This window comes from Mesoplodon bidens (assembly GCF_964165515.1).
Source record: "Mesoplodon bidens genome assembly, chromosome: 8".
Lineage (NCBI taxonomy): Eukaryota > Metazoa > Chordata > Mammalia > Artiodactyla > Ziphiidae > Mesoplodon > Mesoplodon bidens.
Window position 1 is genome coordinate 65,803,980 of NC_138165.1, and position 25,948 is coordinate 65,829,927.

At 38.0% G+C, this 25,948-nt stretch overlaps 1 protein-coding gene across 1 annotated transcript; it reads left to right on the forward strand.

Moving 5' to 3' along the window:
• The first annotated feature begins 4,262 nt into the window (after positions 1-4,262).
• Positions 4,263-25,667, forward strand: ZC3H15 (zinc finger CCCH-type containing 15). The gene is made up of 10 exons (XM_081242316.1): positions 4,263-4,494; positions 12,486-12,587; positions 16,863-16,974; positions 17,629-17,781; positions 18,231-18,322; positions 19,741-19,923; positions 21,526-21,672; positions 21,834-21,935; positions 22,668-22,791; positions 24,846-25,667. The coding sequence occupies exons 1-10, from the start codon at positions 4,420-4,422 to the stop codon at positions 25,034-25,036; spliced, it is 1,281 nt and encodes a 426-aa protein (XP_081098442.1). The 5' UTR covers positions 4,263-4,419; the 3' UTR covers positions 25,037-25,667.
• Positions 25,668-25,948: the final 281 nt, after the last annotated feature.

Here is a 25,948-nt window from a genome sequence, read left to right on the forward strand (position 1 = left end):
ACTTGCAGAGGATGCAGACACATGAACTAACTTATGTGACTGGACACGGGAACGCACGTTCGCTTCTTCGAAAGTTTGCAACTCGGAAGTTCATATGTAGGAGACTTACTGTATTTGTAAGTTTTAAATTATGTGCCATTCTGAGTAGCTGTTCTGAGTGGCATGATGAAATCTTATACTATCCCACTACATCCCATCCAGAACATGAATCATCCCTTTGTCCAGCATACCCGTACTATATATGCTACCTGCCCGTTAGCACTGTACAGGAAAAGAAAACATAATATATATAGGGTTTGGTACCATCTTCAGTTTCAGGCCTACATTGGGGGTATTGGAATATACATACCTCCGATGGATAAGGGGGGACCACTGTATTTATGAAAAGCTCTAAGGCAGTAGAGAGTAATAGGTGGGGTGTGGAGGTGAGAGATAGGAAAAGTTGGCCTAAAATGGGGAGTATAAACTGAAATAATAGAAGATAAAAAGCAGACATAATTGGGTGGAGGAAAGAGTGGAATTCCTTGTATTAAATTCAAAAGGACATGGGAAACCATCAGAAAGCTATTACTAGGGAAATGCCGTGATTGATGGGAATCATAGGAAATGGTTTTAGATTCAATGAAGCAAAAAAAATTTGGAAATTGTACATCTTGATTTCTTGACAAATGTCATAATAATTTTATCATAATGGCACCAAGAAATATTTCAAATAGAAACAGATAAGTCACACATGTAAGTCACCCATTTAAGAAAACTTTACCTCAGCGTAGGCTGAAGTGAAGGTTCATAGAATTGAAACTCAAACTGACAAGTTAAAAGAGATTTTACATGCGCTACTGAAACAATGGCAAATCTTTTGTAATAGTTTATTATTTTGGAGAGGAAAAAATGTCTTAAGGAAACTGCCGACGTGTCAGAAGCATTTTGAAGCCCTCAATATCTAAATCAAAATACTTTCTAATTTGTACTGCCTCAATCCATAAAATAAATCAGCAACTTAATGGCCAAATTAGTCTTGTCTTAATGACAAGAATTTATTTACATAAACTAGTAGTCTTGCCTCTGCTCACTGTAACAACACCCACAGCATAGTTTGGTCCTTTATCCATTAGTGTATTAGTATGCTGTGATAACAAAATATCACAGACTTGGTGGCTTAAACAACAGAAGTTTATATTCTTATGGTTTTGCAGGCTACAAGTCCAAGATCAAAATGTCAGCCGATTTGGTTTCTTCTGAGGCCTCTCACCTTGGCTTGCAGATGGCTACTTTCTTGCTGTGTCTTCATGTGGTATTTCCTTTGTGCACATGCATACCTAATATTTCTGTGTGAAATCTCCTCTTCTTATAAGGACACCAGTTAGACTGTATCACTATTAGAGCCCAACCTAAAAGCCTCATTTTAACTTAATCACCTCTTTAAAGTCCTTATCTGTAAACACAGTCACATTCTGGGGCACTAGAGATCAGTGCTTCAACATATGAATTTGGAAGGGTGGGGGAGGCACAAATCATCCCGCAACAGAGTCTTCAGGTGCAAACAACTAAAATCAAGCCCAATTTAAGTAATATATATATATAGGAAATGTTGCCCACAGAATCTAAGGAATCTGGTAAACTTAGGATATCCAGAATCTTGAGAAGCCTGGAGAATCAGGCTGGGAAAACCTAAAGAGCAAGAGATAATAGCAAAGAACGTAATTAAAGTGTAAAGCAGATACTGCCACTGACCTACCACCTGGATTTGTAATAAAGCGTATTCTTCTAATGCCCTGAAAGACTCCAGAACTCTTCCTGAGTCTTGTCTCATTCCTTTGAGATAAAAAACATAGGCATGGGTGTGGGGGAAGGTGGCAGGAAGAATCTGCCTGCCCAACCCTAAATTATGTAGCTAGAATCTGGTTCTGTGGGATAAGGGAAAGGGAGAAACTTGCCCCTTTAGTTTCTAAAGTGGTAATTTTAACGTAATGGGTAATCCCTCTCTCCCTCTCTCTCTTGCTCTCTCTCTCTCTCTCTCTCTCTCTCTCTCTCTCACACACACACACACACACAGGAAGGACCTTTGGTTTTGTTGTTTTGGATCTTGGATCTCTATTCTTTTCTCTTCCACCCGCCCCAGATTTATTGAGATATAATTAACACAAAATATTGTGTAAGCTTAAGGTGTACAATGTGGTGATTTGACATATGTATATGTTGTGAAACGATTACCACAATCAAGTTAGTTAACACACCCATCACCTCACATAAGTTACTCTGTGTGTGTGTGTATGCGTGTGTGAGCAAACTTTTAAGATCTACTCTCAACAACTTCCAAGTATACAATATAGTATTGAGTTTTTTACTATTTATTCTAAAATTTATTATGCATCTTTTTAAAAACTGAAGTATAATTGATTCATAATACTCTATTACCATATTGTTAACTAGAGTCAGGAAGCAGCTTTGGCTGCTGGGTAGCAAAGAAATCATTTCTTCTTCAGGACCAAGTCTCCTACTGCCTAGAGACTCAGGTCCAAGTAATATATTCTGATGTCTTCTAAAGAGGTAAAGTTAAGGGAACAGACTACATCCAAGGCAATAAATCCACAGCCTGTCTACCAAATCAATCAGCCAGGACCAACATTTTTTTAAACTTTTTTATTTTTTGAGCTCTTTTATGGTGGGCATTTACCTCAGGTTTAACGCTGGTCCACTATTCCTTAGTGCAGGGGTCCCCAACCCCCAGGCCTCGGAGTTAGGAACGGGGTGCACAGCAGGAGGTGAGCGGCGGGCAAGCACGTGAAGTTTCATCTGCTGCCCCCCATCCCTCTACATCGCTCGCATCACCGCCTGAACCATCCCCCCAGCCCCCCACCCGACCCCAGTCCGTGGAAAAATTGTCTTCCACGAAACCGGTCCCTGGTGCCAAAAGGGTTGGGGGACTGCTGCCCTAGTGTATTTCATTCATCTTGACACCCATGTTTATATCCCTGCTTTCTGGGGCATTTGAATTCGTAACCCCTGGACTACACCTTTAAACTTTGTTTTGTGGAAGTTTAGTTTGAATTATAAAGGAGTAAAAGGTATTGAATTCCTAATCCTACTTCCATTTGCTACTGGATACCACAAACAAGCAATTATTTCAGAAAACAGTGAATTCAATGAGTTAGACTTCTAATCTATGAAGAAATGACTATGAGGGACGAGGGCTATCAGAGGAGGTACTATATTTTAAAATGTATATTTTCCACTTAAGGCAAGGCAGGATCTTTTTTTTCTGCCTGGATCACAACTGTGGGGCAGAAACAAAAGTAATGGTCGGGGGTAGAAGGGAGTTAAGACCTATGAACCTGGGGCCACTACTATAATTTAGTTTCTAGATTCTTTATAATGCCCCCATATTTGTTACTTATAATTCATCAGTTTTATAAGAATGATTACCGATAAAGTTCTTCAGAAGTCAAAGGGCCCAAAGCTATCCTTGGGAGCACTAAAAAGAGAAACAAGGCAAATACATTCCACCCCCACGGTAAGTCTTAAAGGAGAAGATTCTCAAAGAATCAGAAAGATTATAATACTGAGTAGAAAAGCAGGTGGGGTCCTTCCGTCTTCTGATATGAACAACTACAAAAATAATAAAAGATAAACAAGTAAGTAAATAAATAAGTAAAAGACAGGGGAGTCCACCCATCAACCAGGGATAGGATCCCAGATGAAGTAAAATACATCTCACACACACGGGATTCTTTGGCATTATCTTATGTAGAAAGTTTCGAAGTTTACTTCTTCGTAAACCTTCACAGTAACCTGAAGCACGCTGCACTCGCCGGCCGGCCGACTGGCCCTGCCCCACCTGGGCACGAGAAGAAGGTAACTGGGTACCCTGAACCTCCAAGCATCCCCGAGTTGCTGCGGCTGCTCGGTGATCACCCAGGCTGTGGATGCTACAGGCGACCACTAATCCAGCAGGCAGAAAAAGCCTCCACCCGAGGCGAAGATGGGCATGAGTCGCACATCCTCAGCGGAACAGAATGCGCAGGGAGAACTCAAGCGCAGTGTGTTCCAACCCGCTCGCCCCAACCATTATGAGGCCTGCCGCAACCAAGAAAATGCTAGGTGCGTAAGTGACATCACGTGTGACACCGGGTCATTTTTCCCACGTCCCGTCCCTGCCCCATCCTGGCCGGCTGCTGCAGAAGCGCACGCGCACCTCCGCTTCCACGCTCCTCCGCTTCCGCTCTCCTCGCTACCCACAATGCTCCGCAGCACCGAACTGTCGCAAAGGCCGCGTTTCGGCGGCGAGTGAGCGACTAGCTTTCCGTGTGGTGCGGCGGCAAAGGCTGCGCGCGTCTCCCTCTTCCTCCTATCGCGGGGCCAGAGTCCCTGAGGGAGTCCAGCTACGCTTAAGTCTGGCCGGTGCCACCTATCTCCGCAATGCCCCCCAAGAAACAGGCTCAGGCCGGGGGCAGCAAAAAGGCGGAGCAGAAAAAGAAGGAGAAGATTATCGAAGTGAGTACCCACCCCCTCCCCCACTCACGCCGCGAGTCCTCAGGAAAGCAGTCTCCCGGTTCCCCGCTCCCCGGCTCCTGTTCGCGTCTTCCGGGGCCACGTGCCCTTCCCTTTGGTTCTGTGTGCCCACAGCCCCTTCCCTAGCCCCCCGAAGACGCTCACTGCCTCTCATCGCTGTAGTGACGCCGTTGGCGCCCCCGCACCCAGCCTTTGCTTCTCCGCCCACACGGCAGCCTTCACCGGGTGGCGTGCGAAACGACCCCTACCCCAGTGCCCACACAGGTTGTGTCCTTCGCTAGTCACCGAAATTGAAGATGTTTTTAGGCTTGTGTTTTTAAAACTACGCTGAACTGCCCCGGACCAGACTGTTTCTGGGAGGCCGACTCATTACGAGCCTTTGTGTTCCTTGTTTCTTTACCCGTCACCTAGGAATAGTGGTTACTTCTTTCAGGGCAACAAATTACTTCCTCGTGGCCTTCTCGATCCATCTCTAAACTGTTTCAAGTTACATAAAGAGAGGAGGTTTCTTTTATGTCGTAGCCCACCGTCTTGTACATGGCGCTTGTCACAGATTCTGAGTTACATTAAATCCAATGACATTTTAAGAGAGATTAGGTCTCATGTCACTAGCTGTGTACAGTGCCGTATCTGGATTTGTTATATATTATACATATTCATTTAGTGCACTGAGCCTGTTGCCCTTTAATGGCAGAGGAACGCTGTGGACGTTCTCAGATGTTTTATGTTTGTAGTCCAACGACTGTATCAATGAGTTTCCTTAAGAGAGTGGACCGTATTTGAGATTCCATAAACATATAGTGTAGTCCCCAACAAGATATCTCTTCCCTCAATTCCTGTTATTAATCCTTCTCATAATTAAAGTAAACAGTTCCTCGTGTACGTTAGAAGTAACTGGAAAAGCCATGACCGTTTTTCCTGCATGAGGTATATCTGAATAATTAATGGAGAGCCTTTTGTGGAAGAGTTAACTTTTTATTAGAACACGACCAAAATGCGTGTTGCGTGTTTTGATATGAGACGTTTATTTATAAATGATTATTTTTAATATTTAATATTTATAGCCTTGAAAAATAGCATTGAAAGCCCCCAGGGTTTCATTGTATAAATCTAATCAGAACTTTGTCAAATTTCACAAAATTTTTAGTCTGCTGGTTGAGTTTAACTAACATGCTTATTTAGAATTCTGGTAGCCTTGGCCAAGTTCCAACACTGAAGCAGAACCTGTATTCTTATTGCCAGTTTGTGCTATTTAGAACTGTCATGAGTAGCATAACCAGAGATTTGAAAACAGAATGATTGTCACCTTCACACCTGTGTCTGTTATACCTTTTTGAACAATCTGGACTCCTGGCACTTAGGTAGATCTCTGGGGTTGGAGATCTGATGGCATTCGGTGCTGTGTAAATAAACCAGAAGCATTTTAGGGGTGACATTTTAGCTGTTAACTTCCTTTACTGAGGTTGTATTAACATGTTAGACCATGATGCCAAGTAAGACTCCCATATAGACATGATATTAAATGTTACATGACAATTTAAGTATACTTTACGCATTATCAAGTTTTAACTATATATGATTGTTTCTGTTTTTAAATATTTATTTTTGTTTTAAGGAATTGTCAATGAAAGTTACTTATAGTATCCCATCAACTAAAAATGGTAGTTATATTATGGATTCATTCATCTTGTTACAAGGTGATTTTTAAGGTAAAGAGGACTTTAGTTTCATTAATGAAGACTTCACCAAAGAAAATTGCAAAATAGCTGTATTCTTTAGCCAAAAGTATTCTAACAGAATGGTGAAATTAAGCCTTTTCTCCTCACATTTAACATATATGATGAGTGTGGGTTTTTTTTGTTTTTTGTTTTAAATGGTAGTGTGCTGCATAGATCTTTGCTACCACCAGAGAGGAACGACAATATTGTAAGTTGTAGGTTAAGTTATATCATTTTTTGTGAAACTAGATTTATAGAGAATATTGTGTTATTCATCCTGGTTAGGAAACGGTATATTCCATTTTGTTAAATATCATAAGTGACTTTTTTTTCTTTTTTTAAACTTACCTAAAGCCCTAGCATGTCTCAGTGGCTCTTGCAAGGGGTTGAGGAGAGTTACAGCAGGCTTAGCTCCCAACTCCTCAATCAGATTTCATCCAGAACAGCACTTTATCAATTTTTGTATAATTTGCACAATTTTGAATACTAGAAAGGATTTTTATTACCAAAGCCTTTAAAAGTTAAGATGAAGTAAAATATATATTTTTAAGAATTCTACATGTTTTTTAATTTTTTAAGTTTTATATACAACTTCTAAAGGTCACTTTCCATTTATAGTTATTACAAAATATTGACTGTATTCCCCGTGTTGTACAATACATCCTTGAGCCTATATACACCCAATAGTTTGTACCTCCCACTTCTCCACCTGTCTATTCCCCCCCTCCACTGGTATCTAGTAGTTTGTTTTGTGTTATATTCACTACTTTGTTGTGTTTTTTAGAGTCCACATATAAGTGATATCATACAGTGTTTGTCTTTCTCTATCTGACTCATTTAACTTAGTATAATGCCCTCCAAGTCCACCCATGTTGCTGCAGATGGCAAAATTTCATTCTTTTTTATGGCTAAGTAGTATTCCATTGTGTGTGTGTGTGTGTGTGTGTGTGTGTGTGTACCATATCTTCCTTATCCATTCATCTGTTGATGGACACTTAGATTGCGTCCATATCTTGGCAATTGTAAACAATGCTGCTATGAACATTGGGGTGCATGCATCTTTTCAAATTAGTGTTTTTTGCCGGGCGGGGGGGGGTTGGATGTATACCCAGGAGTGGAATTGCTGGGTCATATGGTAGTTCTGTTTTTAGCGATGTAAAATGTATTCTGCAACAGACTTATAATGAACGTAATTGGAACCTGGTTCATATTGGTTGGTTGTTTATCTCTATGACCATAATATTTGTGGAAAAAAATATTTATAGTCTATATTTTGACCTGTAAAAGGCTAATACTTATTTAAGAGTCTGGTTAATTTTGGAAGGTTTTTATAGGACTATGACCCGAAATTCTAAGTTTATCAAAAATTGACAGTTAAGTAGAACATACGCTTTTTAAGCAGTACTTTTGAAGAGATTTTAAAATAAGTGGTTGCACTACTTGCCTGTCCCGTCTTCTGTACCTCTGTTGCTTCCACTGCCACCACCATAGGCATTCACTATAGAAGAACAACAGCAACACGTAGCTTTTGAGAACTCTAAGTAAAGGAAGTAAAAAGAGGCATGAGATACAGCGTAATTTAATGAAAGAAGCACTGGCTTGGGGCGAGATAGACCTGCATTTGAGTCCCATATTTCACATTAAAATTTCAAATTTCGGACCCTTCCCTGGTGTGGCAGTGGTTAAGAATCCGCCTGCCAATGCAGGGGACACGGGTTCAAGCCCTGGTCCGGGAAGATCCTACATGCCACGGAGTAACTAAGCCCGTGCACCACAACTACTGAGCCTGTGCTTTAGAGCCCGCGACCCACAACTACTGAGCCTGTGTGCCACAACTACTGAAGCCCGCGCACCTAGAGCCCATGCTCTGCAACAAGAGAAGCCACCGCAGTGAGAAACCTGTGCACCTCAACAAAGAGTAGCTCCTGCTCACCACAACTAGAGAAAGTCCGTGCACGGCAACAAAGACCCAACACAACCATAAATAAATAAATGAATGAATAAATAAATATATATATATATATATATTTAAAATTCTGTAGTTTTAGACAAGTTACATGACCTGTCTGAACCTCAGTTTCTCATTAGCAAAATGGAGCTAATTCCTATATTACAGAGCAGTGGGTTAAATGAGATGACATGTAAAGTACCTGACATATAGTATATGTTCAATTAATGGCAGTTGTTAATTTATTAATATAAAAAGAACTAGTTAGGGGAAATAGGCTGAACTGTACTGTTTATGCAATGCTTACTTTCTATCACTTGAAATAATTTCCTTATGGTGCCTTCATTTTTTTTCTTTCCCTGTTTAAACTCCCCAAAATTTCATGATTTCATTTGCATTTATAAGTATTTTCTTTCTGAAATGAGTATATCAGAAAGGTTTATGGTTCTGTTAAACATTCACACTCTTGTCTCAAATGGCATGCACTGTTTGCTTTCTTTGGATAAAATTTAATAAACTGAAGTCAGCTTTGGGAAATGGAAGGTTTGTTAATGGAAAGGGGGGGATAATCTGGGTTTAGGGCAAGCAAATAAAGGATGTCCAGCTAAGGCCTTGTAGCGGCAAGGAAGTAGTAATGGAGACCTATAGGGGTAGGATCCAGGTACGTAAAGGGTGGAGAAAGAAATGATTCTCGTCGCCAGTGAGAAACTTCAGCTAAGGTCAGCTGTTGATTACTTGAAGGTGTATTAACCAGCTGCAGAATATCCATTGCATGGATAGACAAAAGTATGCTGGAGTGCATTTGGGGAAGAAACTAATGAGGTAAAACAGTGCTGGCCTTTGTTTATACTAGTGTCCCAAAAGGAGGACTCCAGTTACCTTGCAGTACTATTCATTATTGACCTGCACTCCTGCCCCCTTCCTTTATTCAGACATCTTATTTAAGGAGTGGAGGCTGTCCTGTAAAAGAAGCAGGATTACTGAAGAGTGGAAGGGAGAGAAACTGTCAGTTTTAAGTGAAGTCTGGAGTTCACTGAGTGTTAAGGCTTTTGGAACCTCTGGGAGTCGTCCTTTTCTTAGAATTACTGCCTGTTCTCTAAACTCCTTTGTATTTAATTTCGCAAGTCTGAAACACACACTGTTCCTTCCTTATCACTTAACCTTTGGGACCTTATTAATCTAATGACGACCACTGTTTCCCTAGTTTTATTTTAACCATGATTTGGGGTCGAGTATAACCTCCAGTCTTCCCCTCTCATATCCCCCGACCCTAAATCCAGGTTAATCTTTAGGTAAGGTCTGTCCTGAACTCAAGAAAAAGGGAAAGGAAGCCTTTTGGAAGTATTCCGAATTTCAAACTATCCTATTTTCAAGAGGTACTGTTAGTATCCCAGGTCCACAGTGTAATATTCAGAAAACTTTGTGTACCAACCGACCCAATAACCTAACTAGTTTCTCTGGGAAGTAGCTTTTCATGGTGGAAAGAACAAGGACTTTGCCTGGAGTCGGATATTCCTGGACCAGACACAGTTCTCAGTGTTTTGGGGAAAGGAAGGAAAAGAAACAAGCCATCTACAAGTGATGAATTTACACAGCTCCTTTAATTCTCTCATTGAGATAAGTACCTTTTTTGCAGTTGAGGAAACAGAAGCAGGTTAAATAACTTGCCCAAGGTTATTAAGCTGGCAAGTGGCAGAGTCAGGATTCTGGCTCCAGAGTCCTTGATGTTAAACCACTGTGTTCCACCTCTTTGTAGTAACCCTAAGAGGTTAGAGTGAGACCCACTTTACAAATAAGAAAACTGACAAAGAAGGTAATTTGCCCAGTTCTGTTGGGATTAGAATTTGGCCAGTCTGACTCCAGAGCTTATACTCTTGAATCATTACCTTGTACAGCCTGCCCCTTATTAGCAATGTTACTTCAAAAGAATTGTTGAAGATTTCTGGGTTTCAGTATCCACATTTACAGAATGAGATAATAGTATATCATATGATTGTTAAGAGGGTTCAATAAAGTATATATTCAGAGGTTTATGTTTAGTGAATACTAGGTAAATAAGTGTCCCTTATCTCTGGAAAAAAATAACAATTTCCAAATTCTAACCTAATTAGAGACTGCCAAGACACAACTCATTCATTCTCTTTAGACTGGTTAATTATGTGCTAAAGCAGTGTAATTAAACCTGAAAAACTTTTTCTCCTGGAATCTGGAGCTTATACACCTCTACCAGAAGCTGTTGTCATGAGTACTTTCTTCTCTAGCTGGCCACATCCCCTTAGAGGACTTTTTTCGTTCCTAAGTCTTCATATATCAGTATCTACCGTGCTGTTTGGCCTTGTTTATTCACAGTTTGCTTCTCCTCTGTAGTTGCATGTGGGGCATGAGTTGAACCCCAGAAACGCTGTTCTCTGATGAGACATATGTAGACGGTGTTGCACTTTTGAACCTCAGCATACGAAGATTGATAGTGGATGGATGAGTTGGTTAACTGGCTTAGCAGAGCAGAGCACTTGGGCCTGAGGGCCCACCTAGGAGTGTGCGATTGAGAAGCAAGTGGGTTTGCTCTGCAGAAGTCTGCAAAAGCTCGACAGTGGGAGGTACTAGGTAATGCAGAAGGCGAGTGACTGAAAACTGGGTGTTAAAAGTATAGAAGTAGCTGATAGCTCTTATCTATTCCCCTCGCAAGAAAGGGGGTGGAGGGGATAAATCAGGAGGCCTCTGTGCTTCTTTAACTAGGCACAAAGGATGTGGGGAGCATGGTTAAAATGTGAGCCTGAAAAAGGCCACTAAGGAATCTGTGTAGTAAACTAAGAGACACCTTCTCCCACCTGCTCTTTTCTCCAGTCCTTTAGCCAGGGTTATTGCTCTCCTAGCTAGAAGATTCTTCTCCAGAGAAACAGAAAAGACAGGAAAAAAGACTTCAGATACCAGTGTTTGGTGGTTTCCTGACAGCCTTTTCACCCGTTTACCTTAGAGTGAAGCTCACTTAGTCTAGCTTCTTGTGTTAGTTTCTTAGGGCTGCCATAACAAATTACCACAAACCAGGTGACTTGAAACAAATTTATTCTTTCACAGATGTGGAGGCTAGAAATCTGAAATCAGGTGCAGGCAGGGCAGTGCTCCCTCTGAAGACTCTAGGGAAGAATCTTTTCTTGCCTTTTCCTGGTTTCTGGTGACTTCTGGCAGTCCTTGGCATTCCTTGGCTGGTAGCTGTATCACTCTAATCTCTGCCTCTTTCTTCACGTTGCCTTCTCTCTCTATGTGTGTGTCCTTTCCTCTTCTTATAGAGATACCAGTCATTGGATTTAGGGCCCACTGTAATCCAGTGTGACTTCATCTTAATTTATTACAGCTACAAAGACCTATTTCCAAATAAAGTCCCATTCTGAGGTCGGGGTAGACATGAATTTGGGGGGGAGGACCCTGTTCAACCCACTGTAGCCCCCAAACACACACACAGTTGTGCAGTGCTTTCTAAATGTTTTTGTGCTGTATACTTACTAAATATGAATAAGTAGTCAAAGACCACCATTAGTGCCTTGCACATAATGAGCATTCCATAAGTGATAGCTGCTATTGTATTAATAACTTGCCCAAATTACTATTTAATAATACTCCAAATTTAGATTGTTACTTTTTAGTTAGGAATACTTCAATTTTAATATTTCCTTTTTAGCAACAGCTAGTAGTGTATATACTTTAGTAGTTTGGTTTCTATAAATTTAACTGTTTTGAGAGGATAGCTCTTATTACCCAAAAAAACCAATCCAGAACTTAATGTATCTTCTTATGCAGTATTCCCTAAAATGTGTTCAGTAGTGCATAATCCCTCAGGATACTCTGAGAAAAATGTTTTCTGAGGTAAAATAAGATTTGGGATTGCTGCCTACTGTATCTCCTCTGGTAAAGGCTCTCACGTATCTTGTGCTTGAGAATTAAAAACCCTGTTAAATAAGCATTTTCCTAAACTTATTTGACTGTTGAACTAATTATCCTAGTGTAACAACTCTGCACATCCTGTAATACCGATATTCTAAAAACACAATTGAGAAAAAGCATTATAGGCTAACAGGCTTATTGACGATAGTTACAAGTATGTATTGAATCCTAAAGAATCCTGGGTGATGTTTTGAGGTCATATGTTGCCTAGACTTGTCGTTGTAGTGTTTTGCATGTCTGTGTATAGCATAAAGAAAGAATAATTTCTTACCAATGTGTAAATGAAAGAATGATTTTTAGACATGACAAGAAATAGATAAGAAATTAATATAAATTGCTAAGATATCTCAATAATTTTTCTCATTTAGGACAAAACTTTTGGTCTAAAGAATAAGAAAGGAGCAAAGCAACAGAAGTTTATCAAGGCTGTCACTCATCAAGTTAAATTTGGTCAACAAAATCCACGTCAGGTAAATAACTTAAATTTCTTCATTTTCTTCATATGGATGTAATACAGCATCGTTGCAGATAAAAATGTTTGATACTGTAATTATGTTTCAAAATGGAATCCTACTCTATAAACTTTCCTGCATCTTGCCTTTGTTACTCAGCAATACCTTTTAGATATTCCTCCAAACCATTTTGATATAGTTCTCATTTATTCTAATGGCTGCATACTGTGATGCGGACGGATGTACAGTATCCATCCATTTCACTATAAGTAATCATTTTGTTTCCAGCTTTCTGACATTAAGAACAATTGTACAAGAAATATCCTTATACATGTGTTTTTACATGCATTTGTGCTTTTATTTCTGTAGCATAAATTGTCTGGTGACACATTTCTAAATAAAGGGGAATGGATTTCTAACTTTTAATAAATTTGCCTGATCATTCTCCATAGAAATTGTAATACTTCAGATTTTCATTTGCAGTACGTGAGTTATAGGTACTAAAGCTCTTTTTAATGTTTTCCAATCTGATTATGTATAAAGTGATACCTCATTTTTACTTTCTTTCCCTTACTCCTAGTGAGTTTGAGTACCTTTTCATAAGCTTGTTGGCTATTTTGGTTTGTACTTCTCTGACTTGTCTATTCAAATCCTTTGCTTTTTTGGTTATTTGTCTTTTTATTGTCAATTTATGAGAGACATCTTCTGTCTACATTATAGATAATTTGTGATGTTTCTGTTACATTTTGTTGTACAACAGTTTTTAGTTTTTGTATTGTCAGATATGTCTAGTTTTTCTTTTATATGGCTAAAAGGTCTCCCCTGCCACGAGATTATGTGAGTTTTTCCTCGATTTTTTTCTAATTTTATTTGCACAGTCTGTAATTTTATCATCTAAATTTATTTTGTATGATATTAAGTTTATTTCTTTTCAAATGAATAACCACTTATACCAGCATCGTTCATCTCACTGAATTGAAATACCCATATTGACATATATTAAAGTCTCATATATGTTCAGATCTATTTCTGGATTCTCTTTTCTGTTTATTGTCTTTCCCTAAACGAGTATCACATTGATTTTGATTATAGTGACCTAGTAACATATTCTGTTAGCTATTAAGTCAAGTCCTTCCCCCGCAAGATGTTACTCCTTTTGTGTTTTTCCTGGCTGCTCTTAGGCGTTTATTTTTCCATATGAATTTTGAAATTATTTTATCATTTATCAGTTTTACCATTTTATCATTCAAAAAAATTTAGCTCCATTTTCTTCAAATCTCTGTATTCTCAATTCTTCATTTTATGTAGATCTTTCACTTTATTGAGTTTAGGATTTTATAGACATGGACCTTTATTTTAAAAAGTACTTTTTTCACCACCCTATCTCCTTTTCCTCAACTTTTGGAAACACTTTTTTTTCCATCTGAAAATATCAGAATATATATTTGTGAGATGGTTAACCTCTATCACTGATGCTGTCTACAAATTAGTGCCTCCAACACTTTTTTTTCTCTTACACAGTTTGACTCTAAAGCCAAAAGCTTGATCTTCCACACTGCTGACTTAATAGCTTGGTTTCATAAAAATGCATGCTCAGGCCTTGGAATCAGAGCAACTTGAGTATGCATCCCCCTGTCTTATTTGTTACATAATCTTAAATTATTTAGTGACACTGGTCTTTAATTTGTAGTATAGTGTAAGGGCAGTTATCCTTGTAGGGTTTCTGTGGTTTAACTAAAAGAGAAGATAATGTAAATCATCTGACATAATATAAGAATTCATTTCAAACATGTTCCCCCTCCCCCTGTTTTTTCTTCTAGTGGGAAGTATATTGACTGGTATTCAAATTTTATAGACCTGAGAAAGCCATAAAATGTGTTGCGGTTGTTAGGCTTGATAGTACATTTAGTAATATATTTTTGATAATTTCTTGGGTACCTGACCTTTTATCTGTGAACCTGAGGTATCTAAGTACTGTACTTAACATTGGAAATAAGCAGCAGTCTTGCTGTTGGAGCCAAGCAGGAGATGCCTCACCCTAAACCCTGTGATGCCGAGGATGACCCTACTCTGTGTCTCCTCCAGATGTACCTCTCCCCACACCAGCTCAGGGCCTGCAAAGGTCAGTTACCCCAAGTCCATCTTAGGGTATACTACACTGCCAATATGCCTGAAGTAGTCAAAGGGAGGATATGTGCTAGGAGTGTGGACAGAGCCTTGATCCATTCCATGTTCTCCTCTGCACCTTCTTTCTCCCTGCACAAATGTGGTGGGATGAAACTCAGGGTGGGAAGAGGAGGAGCCAGGGGTTGACTCTCAGTTTACTGCCATGCTCCAGTGTGGAACTCCATGGAACCTAAGCGTTTTAAATTTGAAACTGTCCTTCCAGGTCACAAGGTATGTTTGTCAAGTAGGGGTACAAACCATACTTGGTACAAACCATACTTTATTTAACATTAGTTTGATTTCTAATTTATAAATATTTACAAAAATGATGTGTAGGCATCCACTGAACTCCTGCTTGGGGTCCCACAAATGTCTGAGATGGGCCTAATGAGCAAAGAATACTTTTTATTAAAAATAAAGTAACTTAAATTTTTTCTTTTTAGAAAACTTTTCCCATTTTTCTGTTTAAACACATCCGACCCACATGGTCAAAGTCAGGATTTAGAATGCCTTTAACCCTATTATAGTATTTGGCCAATCTTTCCCTAAAATTTCCTCTTCCTTTAATACATCTTTGTCCTGGATTTCTGTTTCTTTGATGTTTCTTTGTTCCTTTAACGGGCTTTTTAGGTTCTGTTGGCTTGTTTAATATTGGTATTCTTCAGGGAACTGTTCTCTGCTCTTACCACTTTTTTATGCTGTCCTTGCGTAATCTCATACACACCCAAAGTTTACTTATTTGTAAGCAGCTATTTCTAAAATCTTTATCTCAAAGCAGATGTTCTCTCTGGGAATCAAGATCCATGTCCAGCTGCCTTCTAAATAGCTCCACCTAGATGCCCTGTAAGCATCTCATACTCAGTATGTCTAAAACTGAGCTCATCCCCACCTCCTGCCCTGAAACCTGTTCCTCCTATATTCCCTGTCTTGTTTAACAGCACTAACCATGCAAATGATAATCCTAGATTCCTCCCTCTCCCTTATACTTCATGTCCAGTCACTTAGTCTTAACAGTTCTACCTCCTTAAGAGCTCTCCTTCCCCTTTCCTCCATCCTTGCTACTAATGCCTATTTAAATTAAAACTCTTGTGCTTTCTTGCGTACAGCGATTTCATTAGCCTCCTAATTTTCATTGCCTTCATTCTTGGGCTCCTTCTAGTCTACCCTTCACAAAGTTTGATCTTTATAAGATACAGTCTGATTGTATCACTGGCTTACTTTAAACTCTTGAGTCTTATCCTGTCACCTGTTGATACACTCCAAATTTCTCATTGATGTCTCTCATACCTTTTTCATATCTTTGCACTGACTGGCACTCTCTGCATTTCTTGCCCATCAAAAGAATTCATCCGTAAGGTATTAGCTCAGTCTAATTTTCTTAGGCATATTGGCATTCTTTGTTCCCAGAGCACCATGTATTATATTGTAGTTGTTGACATGTCTGTCTTCCCACTAGATTCCGACCTTCTTTAAATAAGCATCTTTGTCTTTTCATCTTTGTATTCCCTGTCATCTAACATAGGACCTGACATATAAATGTTTGGATGAATCCTCTAATCATATTAGGTAGGTAAATTGTGTGCCTGGAATTATGTCATATGTCATGTTTGTTTTGTTTGATCTCCCCCATTGACCTAGCCCAGTGTTTTTCCACAAAGGTACTTATAGGTATTTGGGTTGTACAGTTCTTTATTGTGTGGGACTGTGCATTTCAGGATGTTTGTATCTCTAATCTTCAAAATGCACCTACTTGTTTCTGGGTTGTTGTCACAGAAGAAATTGCCAGGTGAGAACCATTTGCTAAAAATGCTGGGCATGTAGCATATGCTTAATAAATACTATTGCTATAAGCTTTTGAATATGCTTTTAACTTGGCATGGTACCATTTATAGGTTTTTTTTTTTATAAAAGTCAGCTGCTACAGAATTTAGCGATTTCACTTAATAGTTTAACCACACCATTTAATATAATACTGGAAGGCCATTGTAACACTGATATTAAGAAGTAAGAGCTATATACATGTAATATGCAGTTGTTTTTATGTCAGTGATATTGTATATTACTATATAGTAAAAACAATTCATTATATGAAATCAAATTTACATTTTATACCTGGGAATATTATAGGTAGCGCAAAGTGAAGCTGAAAAGAAGTTGAAGAAGGATGACAAGAAGAAAGAATTGCAAGAGCTAAATGAGTTGTTCAAACCTGTAGTTGCTGCTCAAAAAATAAGTAAAGGTAAACTTTAAATTTCAGAAATGTTATTTTTATCAAATGTAATTCATATTTTAACACTCTTAATATGTTTTCTGCAGATTATAAGCCAGTTGTGTATGCTATGAAAATAATACTCCCTTTGTCAAAATTATCTTTGTCAATGACTTTCTTATGGTTCCTTTATACATGTGCATAGCTGTGTCATACAACTGTAAGTCCCGCCATTAGCCCCTCACTTAAAGGAAAATTAAGGATTTGGGGCAGTCTACTAGTTGATTTATAATATCCAATCTTTGGTAGTGGGCAAAGCAAACCTATGGTTGTAAAAACTGTAAATCCCAAACTGTTGGCAGTATACCTGCATTTATATTTCTCTTTTGCCTCCTGCCTCATTGACTCCAACTAGACAAGTGACGATAGAATAATCTATGTGTTTGCTTGGTTTCCCACCTCTGCTCTCTTTCTTTTGGGTAAGAAAAAAGGAAACAAAAATAGATATAAAATGCTATAGAAAGAGCTTAGAAGAAATGTCTTACTGTTCACTTATATATGGCATTTCCTCTCACACCAGTAATAGAAAATAACAAGTTAACCAAATTAATTATATCTCAAATAGAAGCTCTACTTTGTGATCTGGCAGATTATAGTACAAATACCATATGCTGTTTGACATAGGTGCAGATCCCAAATCTGTGGTATGTGCATTCTTCAAGCAAGGACAGTGTACTAAAGGAGATAAGTGTAAGTTCTCTCATGACTTGACTCTGGAGAGAAAATGTGAAAAGCGAAGTGTTTACATTGATGCAAGAGATGAAGAGCTTGAAAAAGGTATTTTTTTTTAAGATATTCTCTTAAAAGTAAATGTATATTACTTTTGGTTTGTTGTCACTAAGATATTTAATAGCTTGAAGACTATTTCAGTCTTAGTAGGACTGTGTTTGTCCTAAAGAATAGTTGTTTGTTGTTGTTTTTCATAAAATCTGAATTTACCATATTATGCCCTTTGATTAAGTAAATGAAGATGTTTAAAAACCAGTGGATTATTTTGTATTTGTCTCTTACCCTTTCTTCCAGTACTACTTTCTCATTTGCCTAAAGTACTTAGATTTTAGTGAATAATCTCACAACAGTGTTATTCCTACCTTTGGTGTTTTAAAGGAAATGTGTTTGGTCATGAGTCTTAAAATAGAGCTTTCCTATGTAAGGATATACGCAATGTGTTTTGAGGACAGTAGATAAAATTACAGTATTTAGTCTCCATATCTCTTTTTATTTAGATACTATGGATAATTGGGATGAGAAAAAACTGGAAGAAGTAGTGAACAAGAAGCACGGTGAGGCGGAAAAGAAAAAACCAAAAACTCAAATAGTATGTCCTTTTCTTGAATTGAGTTGCTGTGGTATTTATCATTAGGGAGAATTAAGTGGCAAGGTATTTGCTGCTGTTTTCTACTGGATTATTCTTTAAGTTATTTCCTCTTTTCATAAAGATTAGGCGAATCAAGCTTTGTTTTTTGGAATTTACAGGTGTAAGTTATACAAAATTTGTTTCTTGTTTAAAAGTGACTTGAAAACCGTGTGACTGAAGTCCTTCAAATGCCGTTTTCTGAGGTGGTTTTACTTTCTCAAACATGTAGAATTCTTTATTTTTTTGTGCAAAATGAATGGAGGTAGAACTATTAAATTAACCTGCTTAATTCATAACATATTCTGTTTTAATGGTAGGGAGACATTAATAAATCACAAGGGTGAAAATATTGTTGCATGTGAATTGCAAAATGAATTTTTGGTAGATAATGGTTCTAGTATTCTAGGAAATGTACTTTTAAAAATTGGTGCCTTGGGCTTCCCTGGTGGTGCAGTGGTTGAGAGTCTGCCTGCCGATGCAGGGGACGCGGGTTCGTGCCCCGGTCCGGGAAGATCCCACATGCCGCGGAGCGGCTGGGCCCGTGAGCCATGGCCGCTGAGGCTGCACGTCCGGAGCCTGTGCTCCGCAACGGGAGAAGCCACAACAGTGAGAGGCCCGCATACCGCAAAAAAGAAAAAAAAAAAAAAAATTGGTACCTTATTATTTCTCAGACCCTACATTTATGTCCACATATTTATTCTGCAGTATAGTTACCATGAAAAACCTTGCCATGTTAGAAAAATTCAAAATATTGTTTTTACTTACTTCTGTTGTATTTTTTCAGGAAAAAAATGATGCTTATTAGCTAATTTTTCCTTCTTGTTTGTAAAGCGTGTTTACCTAAGGCTTCAGTACAGTTGCCATCTTGCACCCATTCATGTTTTAAAGGGTTACTATCCTTTTGTGTTTCTTTTGTGCCTTGCTCCTTTCTTAGATGTAAGAAATTGCCTATAATTTCAGGTAATTCAAATAGTGTTAGTATCTTTACTGCATGTGATTAGTTTTTAGGAAAGATCAAATCAAAACAAAGTTATTGGTTTTATTTTTTTGTAACCATTTTTATTTTCTCATATTTGAAAACCAGACTTTTGGATTACATTTACAAAGCCTAAATGGCAGCAAATCCTTTTTGTATAATTCAGTTTAGAGCAATGTCAAAAATAGAAATTTTATACAGATCCTCTCTGAAGGGAATTTACCATTGTATTAAGTATTTTAAGATTAATTTATATTTACATTTCTGCACGCAAGGTGCTCTGTACATAAGTGGTTAGCCTAAAAAAGATGTGAATTGAGTGTACTTGTTCCATATACCTAAGCATTTACCTTGGAAATGGACCACACTGAGCCACTGCTTGTGAATAATATTGTCTCTGTAGGTTTGCAAGCATTTCCTTGAAGCTATTGAAAACAACAAATATGGCTGGTTTTGGGTATGCCCTGGAGGGGGTGATATTTGCATGTATCGTCATGCACTTCCTCCTGGGTTCGTCTTGAAAAAAGATAAAAAGAAAGAAGAGAAAGAAGATGAAATTTCATTAGAAGATCTAATTGAAAGAGAGGTAACTAGTATCTTTTTCCTACCATAAAACACTAAAGCAGTATTTATTGTGAAATTCTAATATTTACCACTTGGGGGCAATAACATGTTGTTATGAAAAGGAAAGAAATATGAATTTTTCACGAAGCTGCCTTACTTTTTATTTGATTATTCTTGTATGTCTAAAATGTAAACCTATGGGCTTCCCTGGTGGCGCAGTGGTTAAGAATCCTCCTGCCGATGCAGGGGACACAGGTTCGTGCCCCAGTCCGGGAAGATCCCATATGCCGCAGAGCGGCTGGGCCCGTGAGCCATGGCCGCTGGGCCTGCACGTCCGGAGCCTGTGCTCCGCAACGGGAGAGGCCACAACAGTGAGAGGCCTGCGTACCGCAAAAAAAATAAAAAAATAAAAAAAAATAAAATGTAAGCCTAGCCATAATCATTAGCCAAGCATGACATTAATTTTAGGATTATGAAATAATTTTTTAAGTACTAGCTGCTGGCTTATCAAATAAACTGTTTCCATAAGATTGATATACTGGTATATGAGTTTGTGAAAATGCTTAGTCAGTATTCAGAGTGATTGAACTTGATATTTTAGATATTTTCCTTGGTGTCTTTATTTTTTTGCCATTTTACTAATTATTTAGTAGTTTTTAACACGTGTGGAAGCAGACGACTCCACTACAGTTTTTCAACTATATGTTTTATCATCATTCTTGGACTCAGAGACTCTTCAGCTGCTCACCTCTGGCTCAGCACAAGAGTTTTATTCTTGAGCTAGTAGATAGGGTTACTGAGTTAGCAGATGAGGCTCCTGGCCTTGGCATGAAAAATGTTGAGATTATTGGAAATACTAGACTTAGGGTTGTATGCTTCAAACTGTATCCATTTTGCCTTGTCTTGGGTAATCTAAATGTGTTGTGTGCATGTCTAATGTTGAGATTATATACATTTGTTCTTAAAAGGACATACTGTTTGGTGTCTCACATAGGCAATATACTGTGATAGAGAATGTAGACTTTGGAGTCAGATATATTTGAGATTACTATTTGTATCCTGGTTCTGCCACATATTAGCTAATAACCTTTGGTAAATTTTCCATCACCCTCTGTTTGCTTATTTGTGGAGATGGATGTGTTAGCATATGTGTATGAAATATTTAACATTGAATACCTGGCAGATGTTCAGCAAGTATTATTTTTCTGTATATTTATTATTTGATTATTGGCCCTGAGGAAAGCAGATGGTGCCTTTTGCTTAGTTTTTTTCTCATCTCTTGAGGATCACACATGAAACTTGGATATTGTCATGGTGCTTTTCGTATTTATTGTTTTCAGCAATTGACTTATTTTAAAACTATTTCTCATGACAAGTTTTACTCATCTTCAATTTTGAAAAGACATCTAGCTCAGGATAATATATTTTATAATGTTTAGAAATGTTTGTATCTCTGGACATGTATTTTGCTCCTTGCCATGTAAAGTGAAAAATCAGTTTACTCTAAATTTAATGTCTTCATAACAGTCATAGGCAAGGGCTTAATTGAAGTAAGAGAAAACTGTTAGATCATAGTATTATAGATGACTTTAGGGGGAGAAAACTAACTTTTTTATCTTTGCAGCGTTCTGCCCTAGGTCCAAATGTTACCAAAATCACTCTAGAATCTTTTCTTGCGTGGAAGAAGAGAAAAAGACAAGAAAAGATAGATAAACTTGAGCAAGATATGGAAAGAAGGAAAGCAGACTTCAAAGCAGGGAAAGCATTAGTGGTATGTCCCAAACTCACCCAGATTCTCTATTCTTTCTTTCATTTTATAATTTCTGTATTATGCAAGGTTTTATCCTTATTTAATTATGTGTATGTCTAAAATCAGTGACCAAGAAATGTTTGAATTTTGTCCTGAGTTGATATATGTGTGTATTTGAATAGATCAGTGGTCGTGAGGTGTTTGAATTTCGTCCTGAACTGGTTGATGATGATGATGAGGAAGCAGATGATACCCGTTATACCCAGGGAACAGGTGGTGATGAGGTAAGAGGAAGCTTTGTCCCTTCATCTTCTCATGTTGATTGAGAGAAACAGTAGAGAGTGACAGTAGAGCAGTATAGTTAAGAGTACCAACCTTGGGGCCTTGGTTCACATCCTGACTCTAACCTGGGAAATTAGTTACACGCTAGGCCTCCACCCCCATCTGTAATACGGACATAATGATAATCCCTACATCACAGAGTACTTGTGAGAATTAAATGAGTTTATAAGTTTATGTGTATTTACAGTTCTTTATAGAACTTAGGGCAGTGCCTAATATATAGTTAAATGCTTATGTGTATTAGCTGTAAAATATGTTTTATTCTCCCTCTAAAAGAAAAAAGGTTTTTGTTTAATATTTTATACTAAAAAAATAAATCATGAAACAGACACTAAAAAGTACAGAGAAGGGAGTAGGAGACAGCAGCAGAATTACCTGGTGATACAGAGACTTAGTATTAGCAAACAGCTTTTCATTTTTCATATGGTTATCATAAAATTCTGACTTCTGCCTTTGAGTTGAAAGATGGAAATAATATGTAAAAATATGATGTCAGAGGAAGAAGCTTCAAGTATGGCATTGCTATTCTTTTTTCAAGAAGTTTAGAAAAAGAAGTGAATTTTGGCAATATTAATAATTTTATTTAATGAAGATAAATGTCAGAGGTAAAAGGGCAAGTAATTTATGAAAACTATTCTTATTAGTAACACTTTCTTTTCTATGTGTTTTTAAAGGTTGATGATTCAGTGAGCATAAATGACATAGATTTAAGCCTGTACATCCCAAGAGATGTAGATGAGACAGGTATTACTGTGGCCAGTCTTGAAAGATTCAGCACATATACTTCAGAAAAGGATGGTAAGTATGCTGACTTCTGTGTAATTCTGAGAATTCAGAAGCTGTCTAAAGGGGGTTAGGCCAGGCTTGGCAAACTTAGATGCCTGCAGGTATCAGACTGGTAACATATAAACATGTGATTTGGCCGTATATAAAAATAGTAAACAGTGATGGCTGTGGAAATGGGTGGCTGGTTGGATATTGAAGCCATTAACAAACTAGAAGGGGACAAAATGAGTTTGAAGATGTAGCTAATGAGTTCAGTTCAGTACCTCATGAGTATGAGATATTTTGGTTATCAAAAGTGGTGTTGTCTGGGCCTCCCTGGTGGCGCAGTGGTTGAGAGTCCGCCTGCCGATGCAGGGGATACGGGTTCGTGCCCCGGTCCGGGAGGATCCCATATGCCGCGGAGCAGCTGGGCCCGTGAGCCATGGCCGCTGAGCCTGTGCATCCGGAGCCTGTGCTCCGCAACGGGAGAGGCCACAACAGTGAGAGGCCCACGTACCGCAAAAAAAAAAAAAAAAAAAAAAAAAAGTGGTGTTGTCTAGGATACTGTGTAGACATTACCAGGAGGAAAAGGTTTGAAAGTCATCTGCATTGGTAGCTGAGAGTGAATGAACACACCCAGGCACAATACATATGACGAAAACATTCTAGAACAGACTGCAGAAGATATCAATGTTTTAGAGTAGTCAAAAGAGAAAAAGCTTGGGAAAGACACTGAGAAGGACAGAGAAAAATTAAGAAGAATCTCAGGAAGATTAAGTAGGATGAGAATTAGAAATAATTCCTTAATTGTGATTAGGGAAGGAGTTGTAGGAATAGGGTACACAGTTTTCATTGGGACTGCAATGGTATGAGGAATGAGGAGAAAAAAATGACCACAGATCACTCACTCTTAAGAACTTTGAGGGGGAGACATGGTCATGAGAAGGGCCTTTTAGGATATGGGAAATCTAAATATATCTGTTGGCCAGAGAAAAAGGATCTGGAAAAGATTGAAAAATTTAAAATGAAACAATATCAGGTAGAGAAGCAAGATCTGGAAGTACAAATAATGAGTTCAGTTAAGAGTGAGAATGGAGGAGAGGCTGGCTAGGTGTATTTGGAAATAAGGATTGCTGATACAATTTATATCTAATTGTGCCTTGAGTGAGGATTTGAAGAAAAAAGTAAAAGTTTGGCATGGTTGCTGTGAGAGAAAAAGGTAGACTACTGATCAAGGCAAAAGTTGAGGGAAAAAAAGCTAAATGTTGTTTTTACAATAAAGGAATAAAAGTTATAACTTGGAAAACTGGCCTGTTCTCCTGAGATTTGAGAATGCTGTCAGACTATTGTCTTAATGCCAATCTGCAGACTGATTTGCTCCTTTGAGAAGTAGGGCTTTGGTGACAATCGGCACAATTGCAAGTACCTCAGAGGTTATAATTCCCAAGAATTTGTCATCAGAGATGTTTGAAATAACTTTAAATTAGGCTATTAAAAATTCTGTGTGTTCAATATTGACGTCATTGAACGAGAAAAGGCAGCATTTTTGTTTTCTCAGTCATATAATTATAGGCTGAAAGGAAAGGTAGCTCCATAGCCCCAGGGTTTTGTTTTTTTTTCCCACAGTTTGATGACAAGATGAAATATTTCTGCATTCACACTCATTTACAGCATTACAACTAGTGTGACTTAACTACTATTTGTAAAACCAAAAGCTAAGTAGCTGCTTATATCATAAATGTTTTTTTATTCCATAATCATTTATTCAAACAAAATATGTGGAAGTTGACTGTTTAAAAACCTAGTTGTTGGGTCATGTAGAGAACACAAGGTTGTGTAAGATAAATCTTGCCCTCAAATGTATGAACCGTTAAGCAGTCAGATGCCTACACTGAAAGACATATTTTATAGTAGGTATAGATAATTGATATAAATAAGCTCAGAAAAAGAGCAGTTCTTGTTGGAGTAATCTTAGGGAAGGTTTTCATGGAAAAAGGAAGAGAAGTATATCAGTCTGTGACTGTCCGTTGCTAATGGACTAGTGTTTTCTTTTTCTAGGCCTTACTGATTTCAGTTTTTATTTTTAGAAAACAAATTAAGTGAAGCTTCCGGAGGTAGGGCTGAAAATGGTGAAAGAAGTGATTTGGAAGAGGACAACGAAGGGGAGGGACAGGAAAATGGAGTCATCGATGCTGTTCCTGTTGATGAAAATCTTTTTACTGGGGAAGATTTGGATGAACTAGAAGAAGAATTAAACACACTTGATTTAGAAGAATGACACCAAAGAAGTCAATGAAAAAATTAAGCCAGCTCAGCATGAGTTGAAATTGACTACATTAATTTTTTTCCACCTAGAATTCTTCAACAGGATGTTTGTTTCCCATGCTGATTCTGGAGGGCTTACTCTCCAAAAAAGGAATATTCTCCCTACATCTTGTCTTCTGACTTTGGCTACATCTCATAGTAAGTTCAGAGTAGTTCATGATAAATTAAAAATATAATGGTCATTGCAGAAAATGATTGATTGTTGTAACTGTCCACTCAAGTAGGAAGTGTAACCGCTTTTCCAGCTTTTGATTTTCACTGGGCATGCGTTATTACAAGGACAGCATAAATTTAAATTACCCTTCATTTAATGCAGTTTTTAATGAGTGATTTTATTTCCTTTGTATTTATATGTTTAAAAGACTGCCTGAGATATGAGCCTGTACTTCATAAAGGAAACTGCATATGCAGATTCAGTATTGTATATCTTTGGACAATAAGATGGACATTTAAAATGAAACTTCATTAATCTGCCAGGATCAGCTGCAGTGCCCTGTGTTAGACTGTTTTAAACTATTCCTTTTCTTTTTTGCCAATGAAGTTGTAAATAAAGACTGTGATACATTAAAATCCAAGTATGGGCCTTTTTTTTTTTAAGGTTTTTCTATGAAAGTTTTCTTACCATTTCTAGCTTGAGAATTTTAACTAAATATCTGTTAGAGTTAACTATCACAGAAGGCACAGACACCTAAAGGGGTCTCTTAATACTGATTATAGGACTGTGTAGAGTGCTGAGAGCCCTACTATGAGCTTAGTAACACCAATACTTAGCCTCAGAAAGAGACCATAGGTGATGTTATATGAAAGCGTAATTACTGAATTGAGGATCATCAACCTAATTATCACCTACAGTTGAACCAAATAC

Excerpts from the sequence above, each read along its gene's own strand:
- ZC3H15 (XM_081242316.1), top strand. The coding sequence starts at position 4,420 with ATGCCCCCCAAGAAACAGGCTCAGGCCGGGGGCAGCAAAAAGGCGGAG. Across the intron at positions 18,323-19,740 it reads AAAAACCAAAAACTCAAATA|GTTTGCAAGCATTTCCTTGA; the intron begins GTATGTCCTTTT and ends TTGTCTCTGTAG. Across the intron at positions 19,924-21,525 it reads AAGATCTAATTGAAAGAGAG|CGTTCTGCCCTAGGTCCAAA; the intron begins GTAACTAGTATC and ends TTATCTTTGCAG.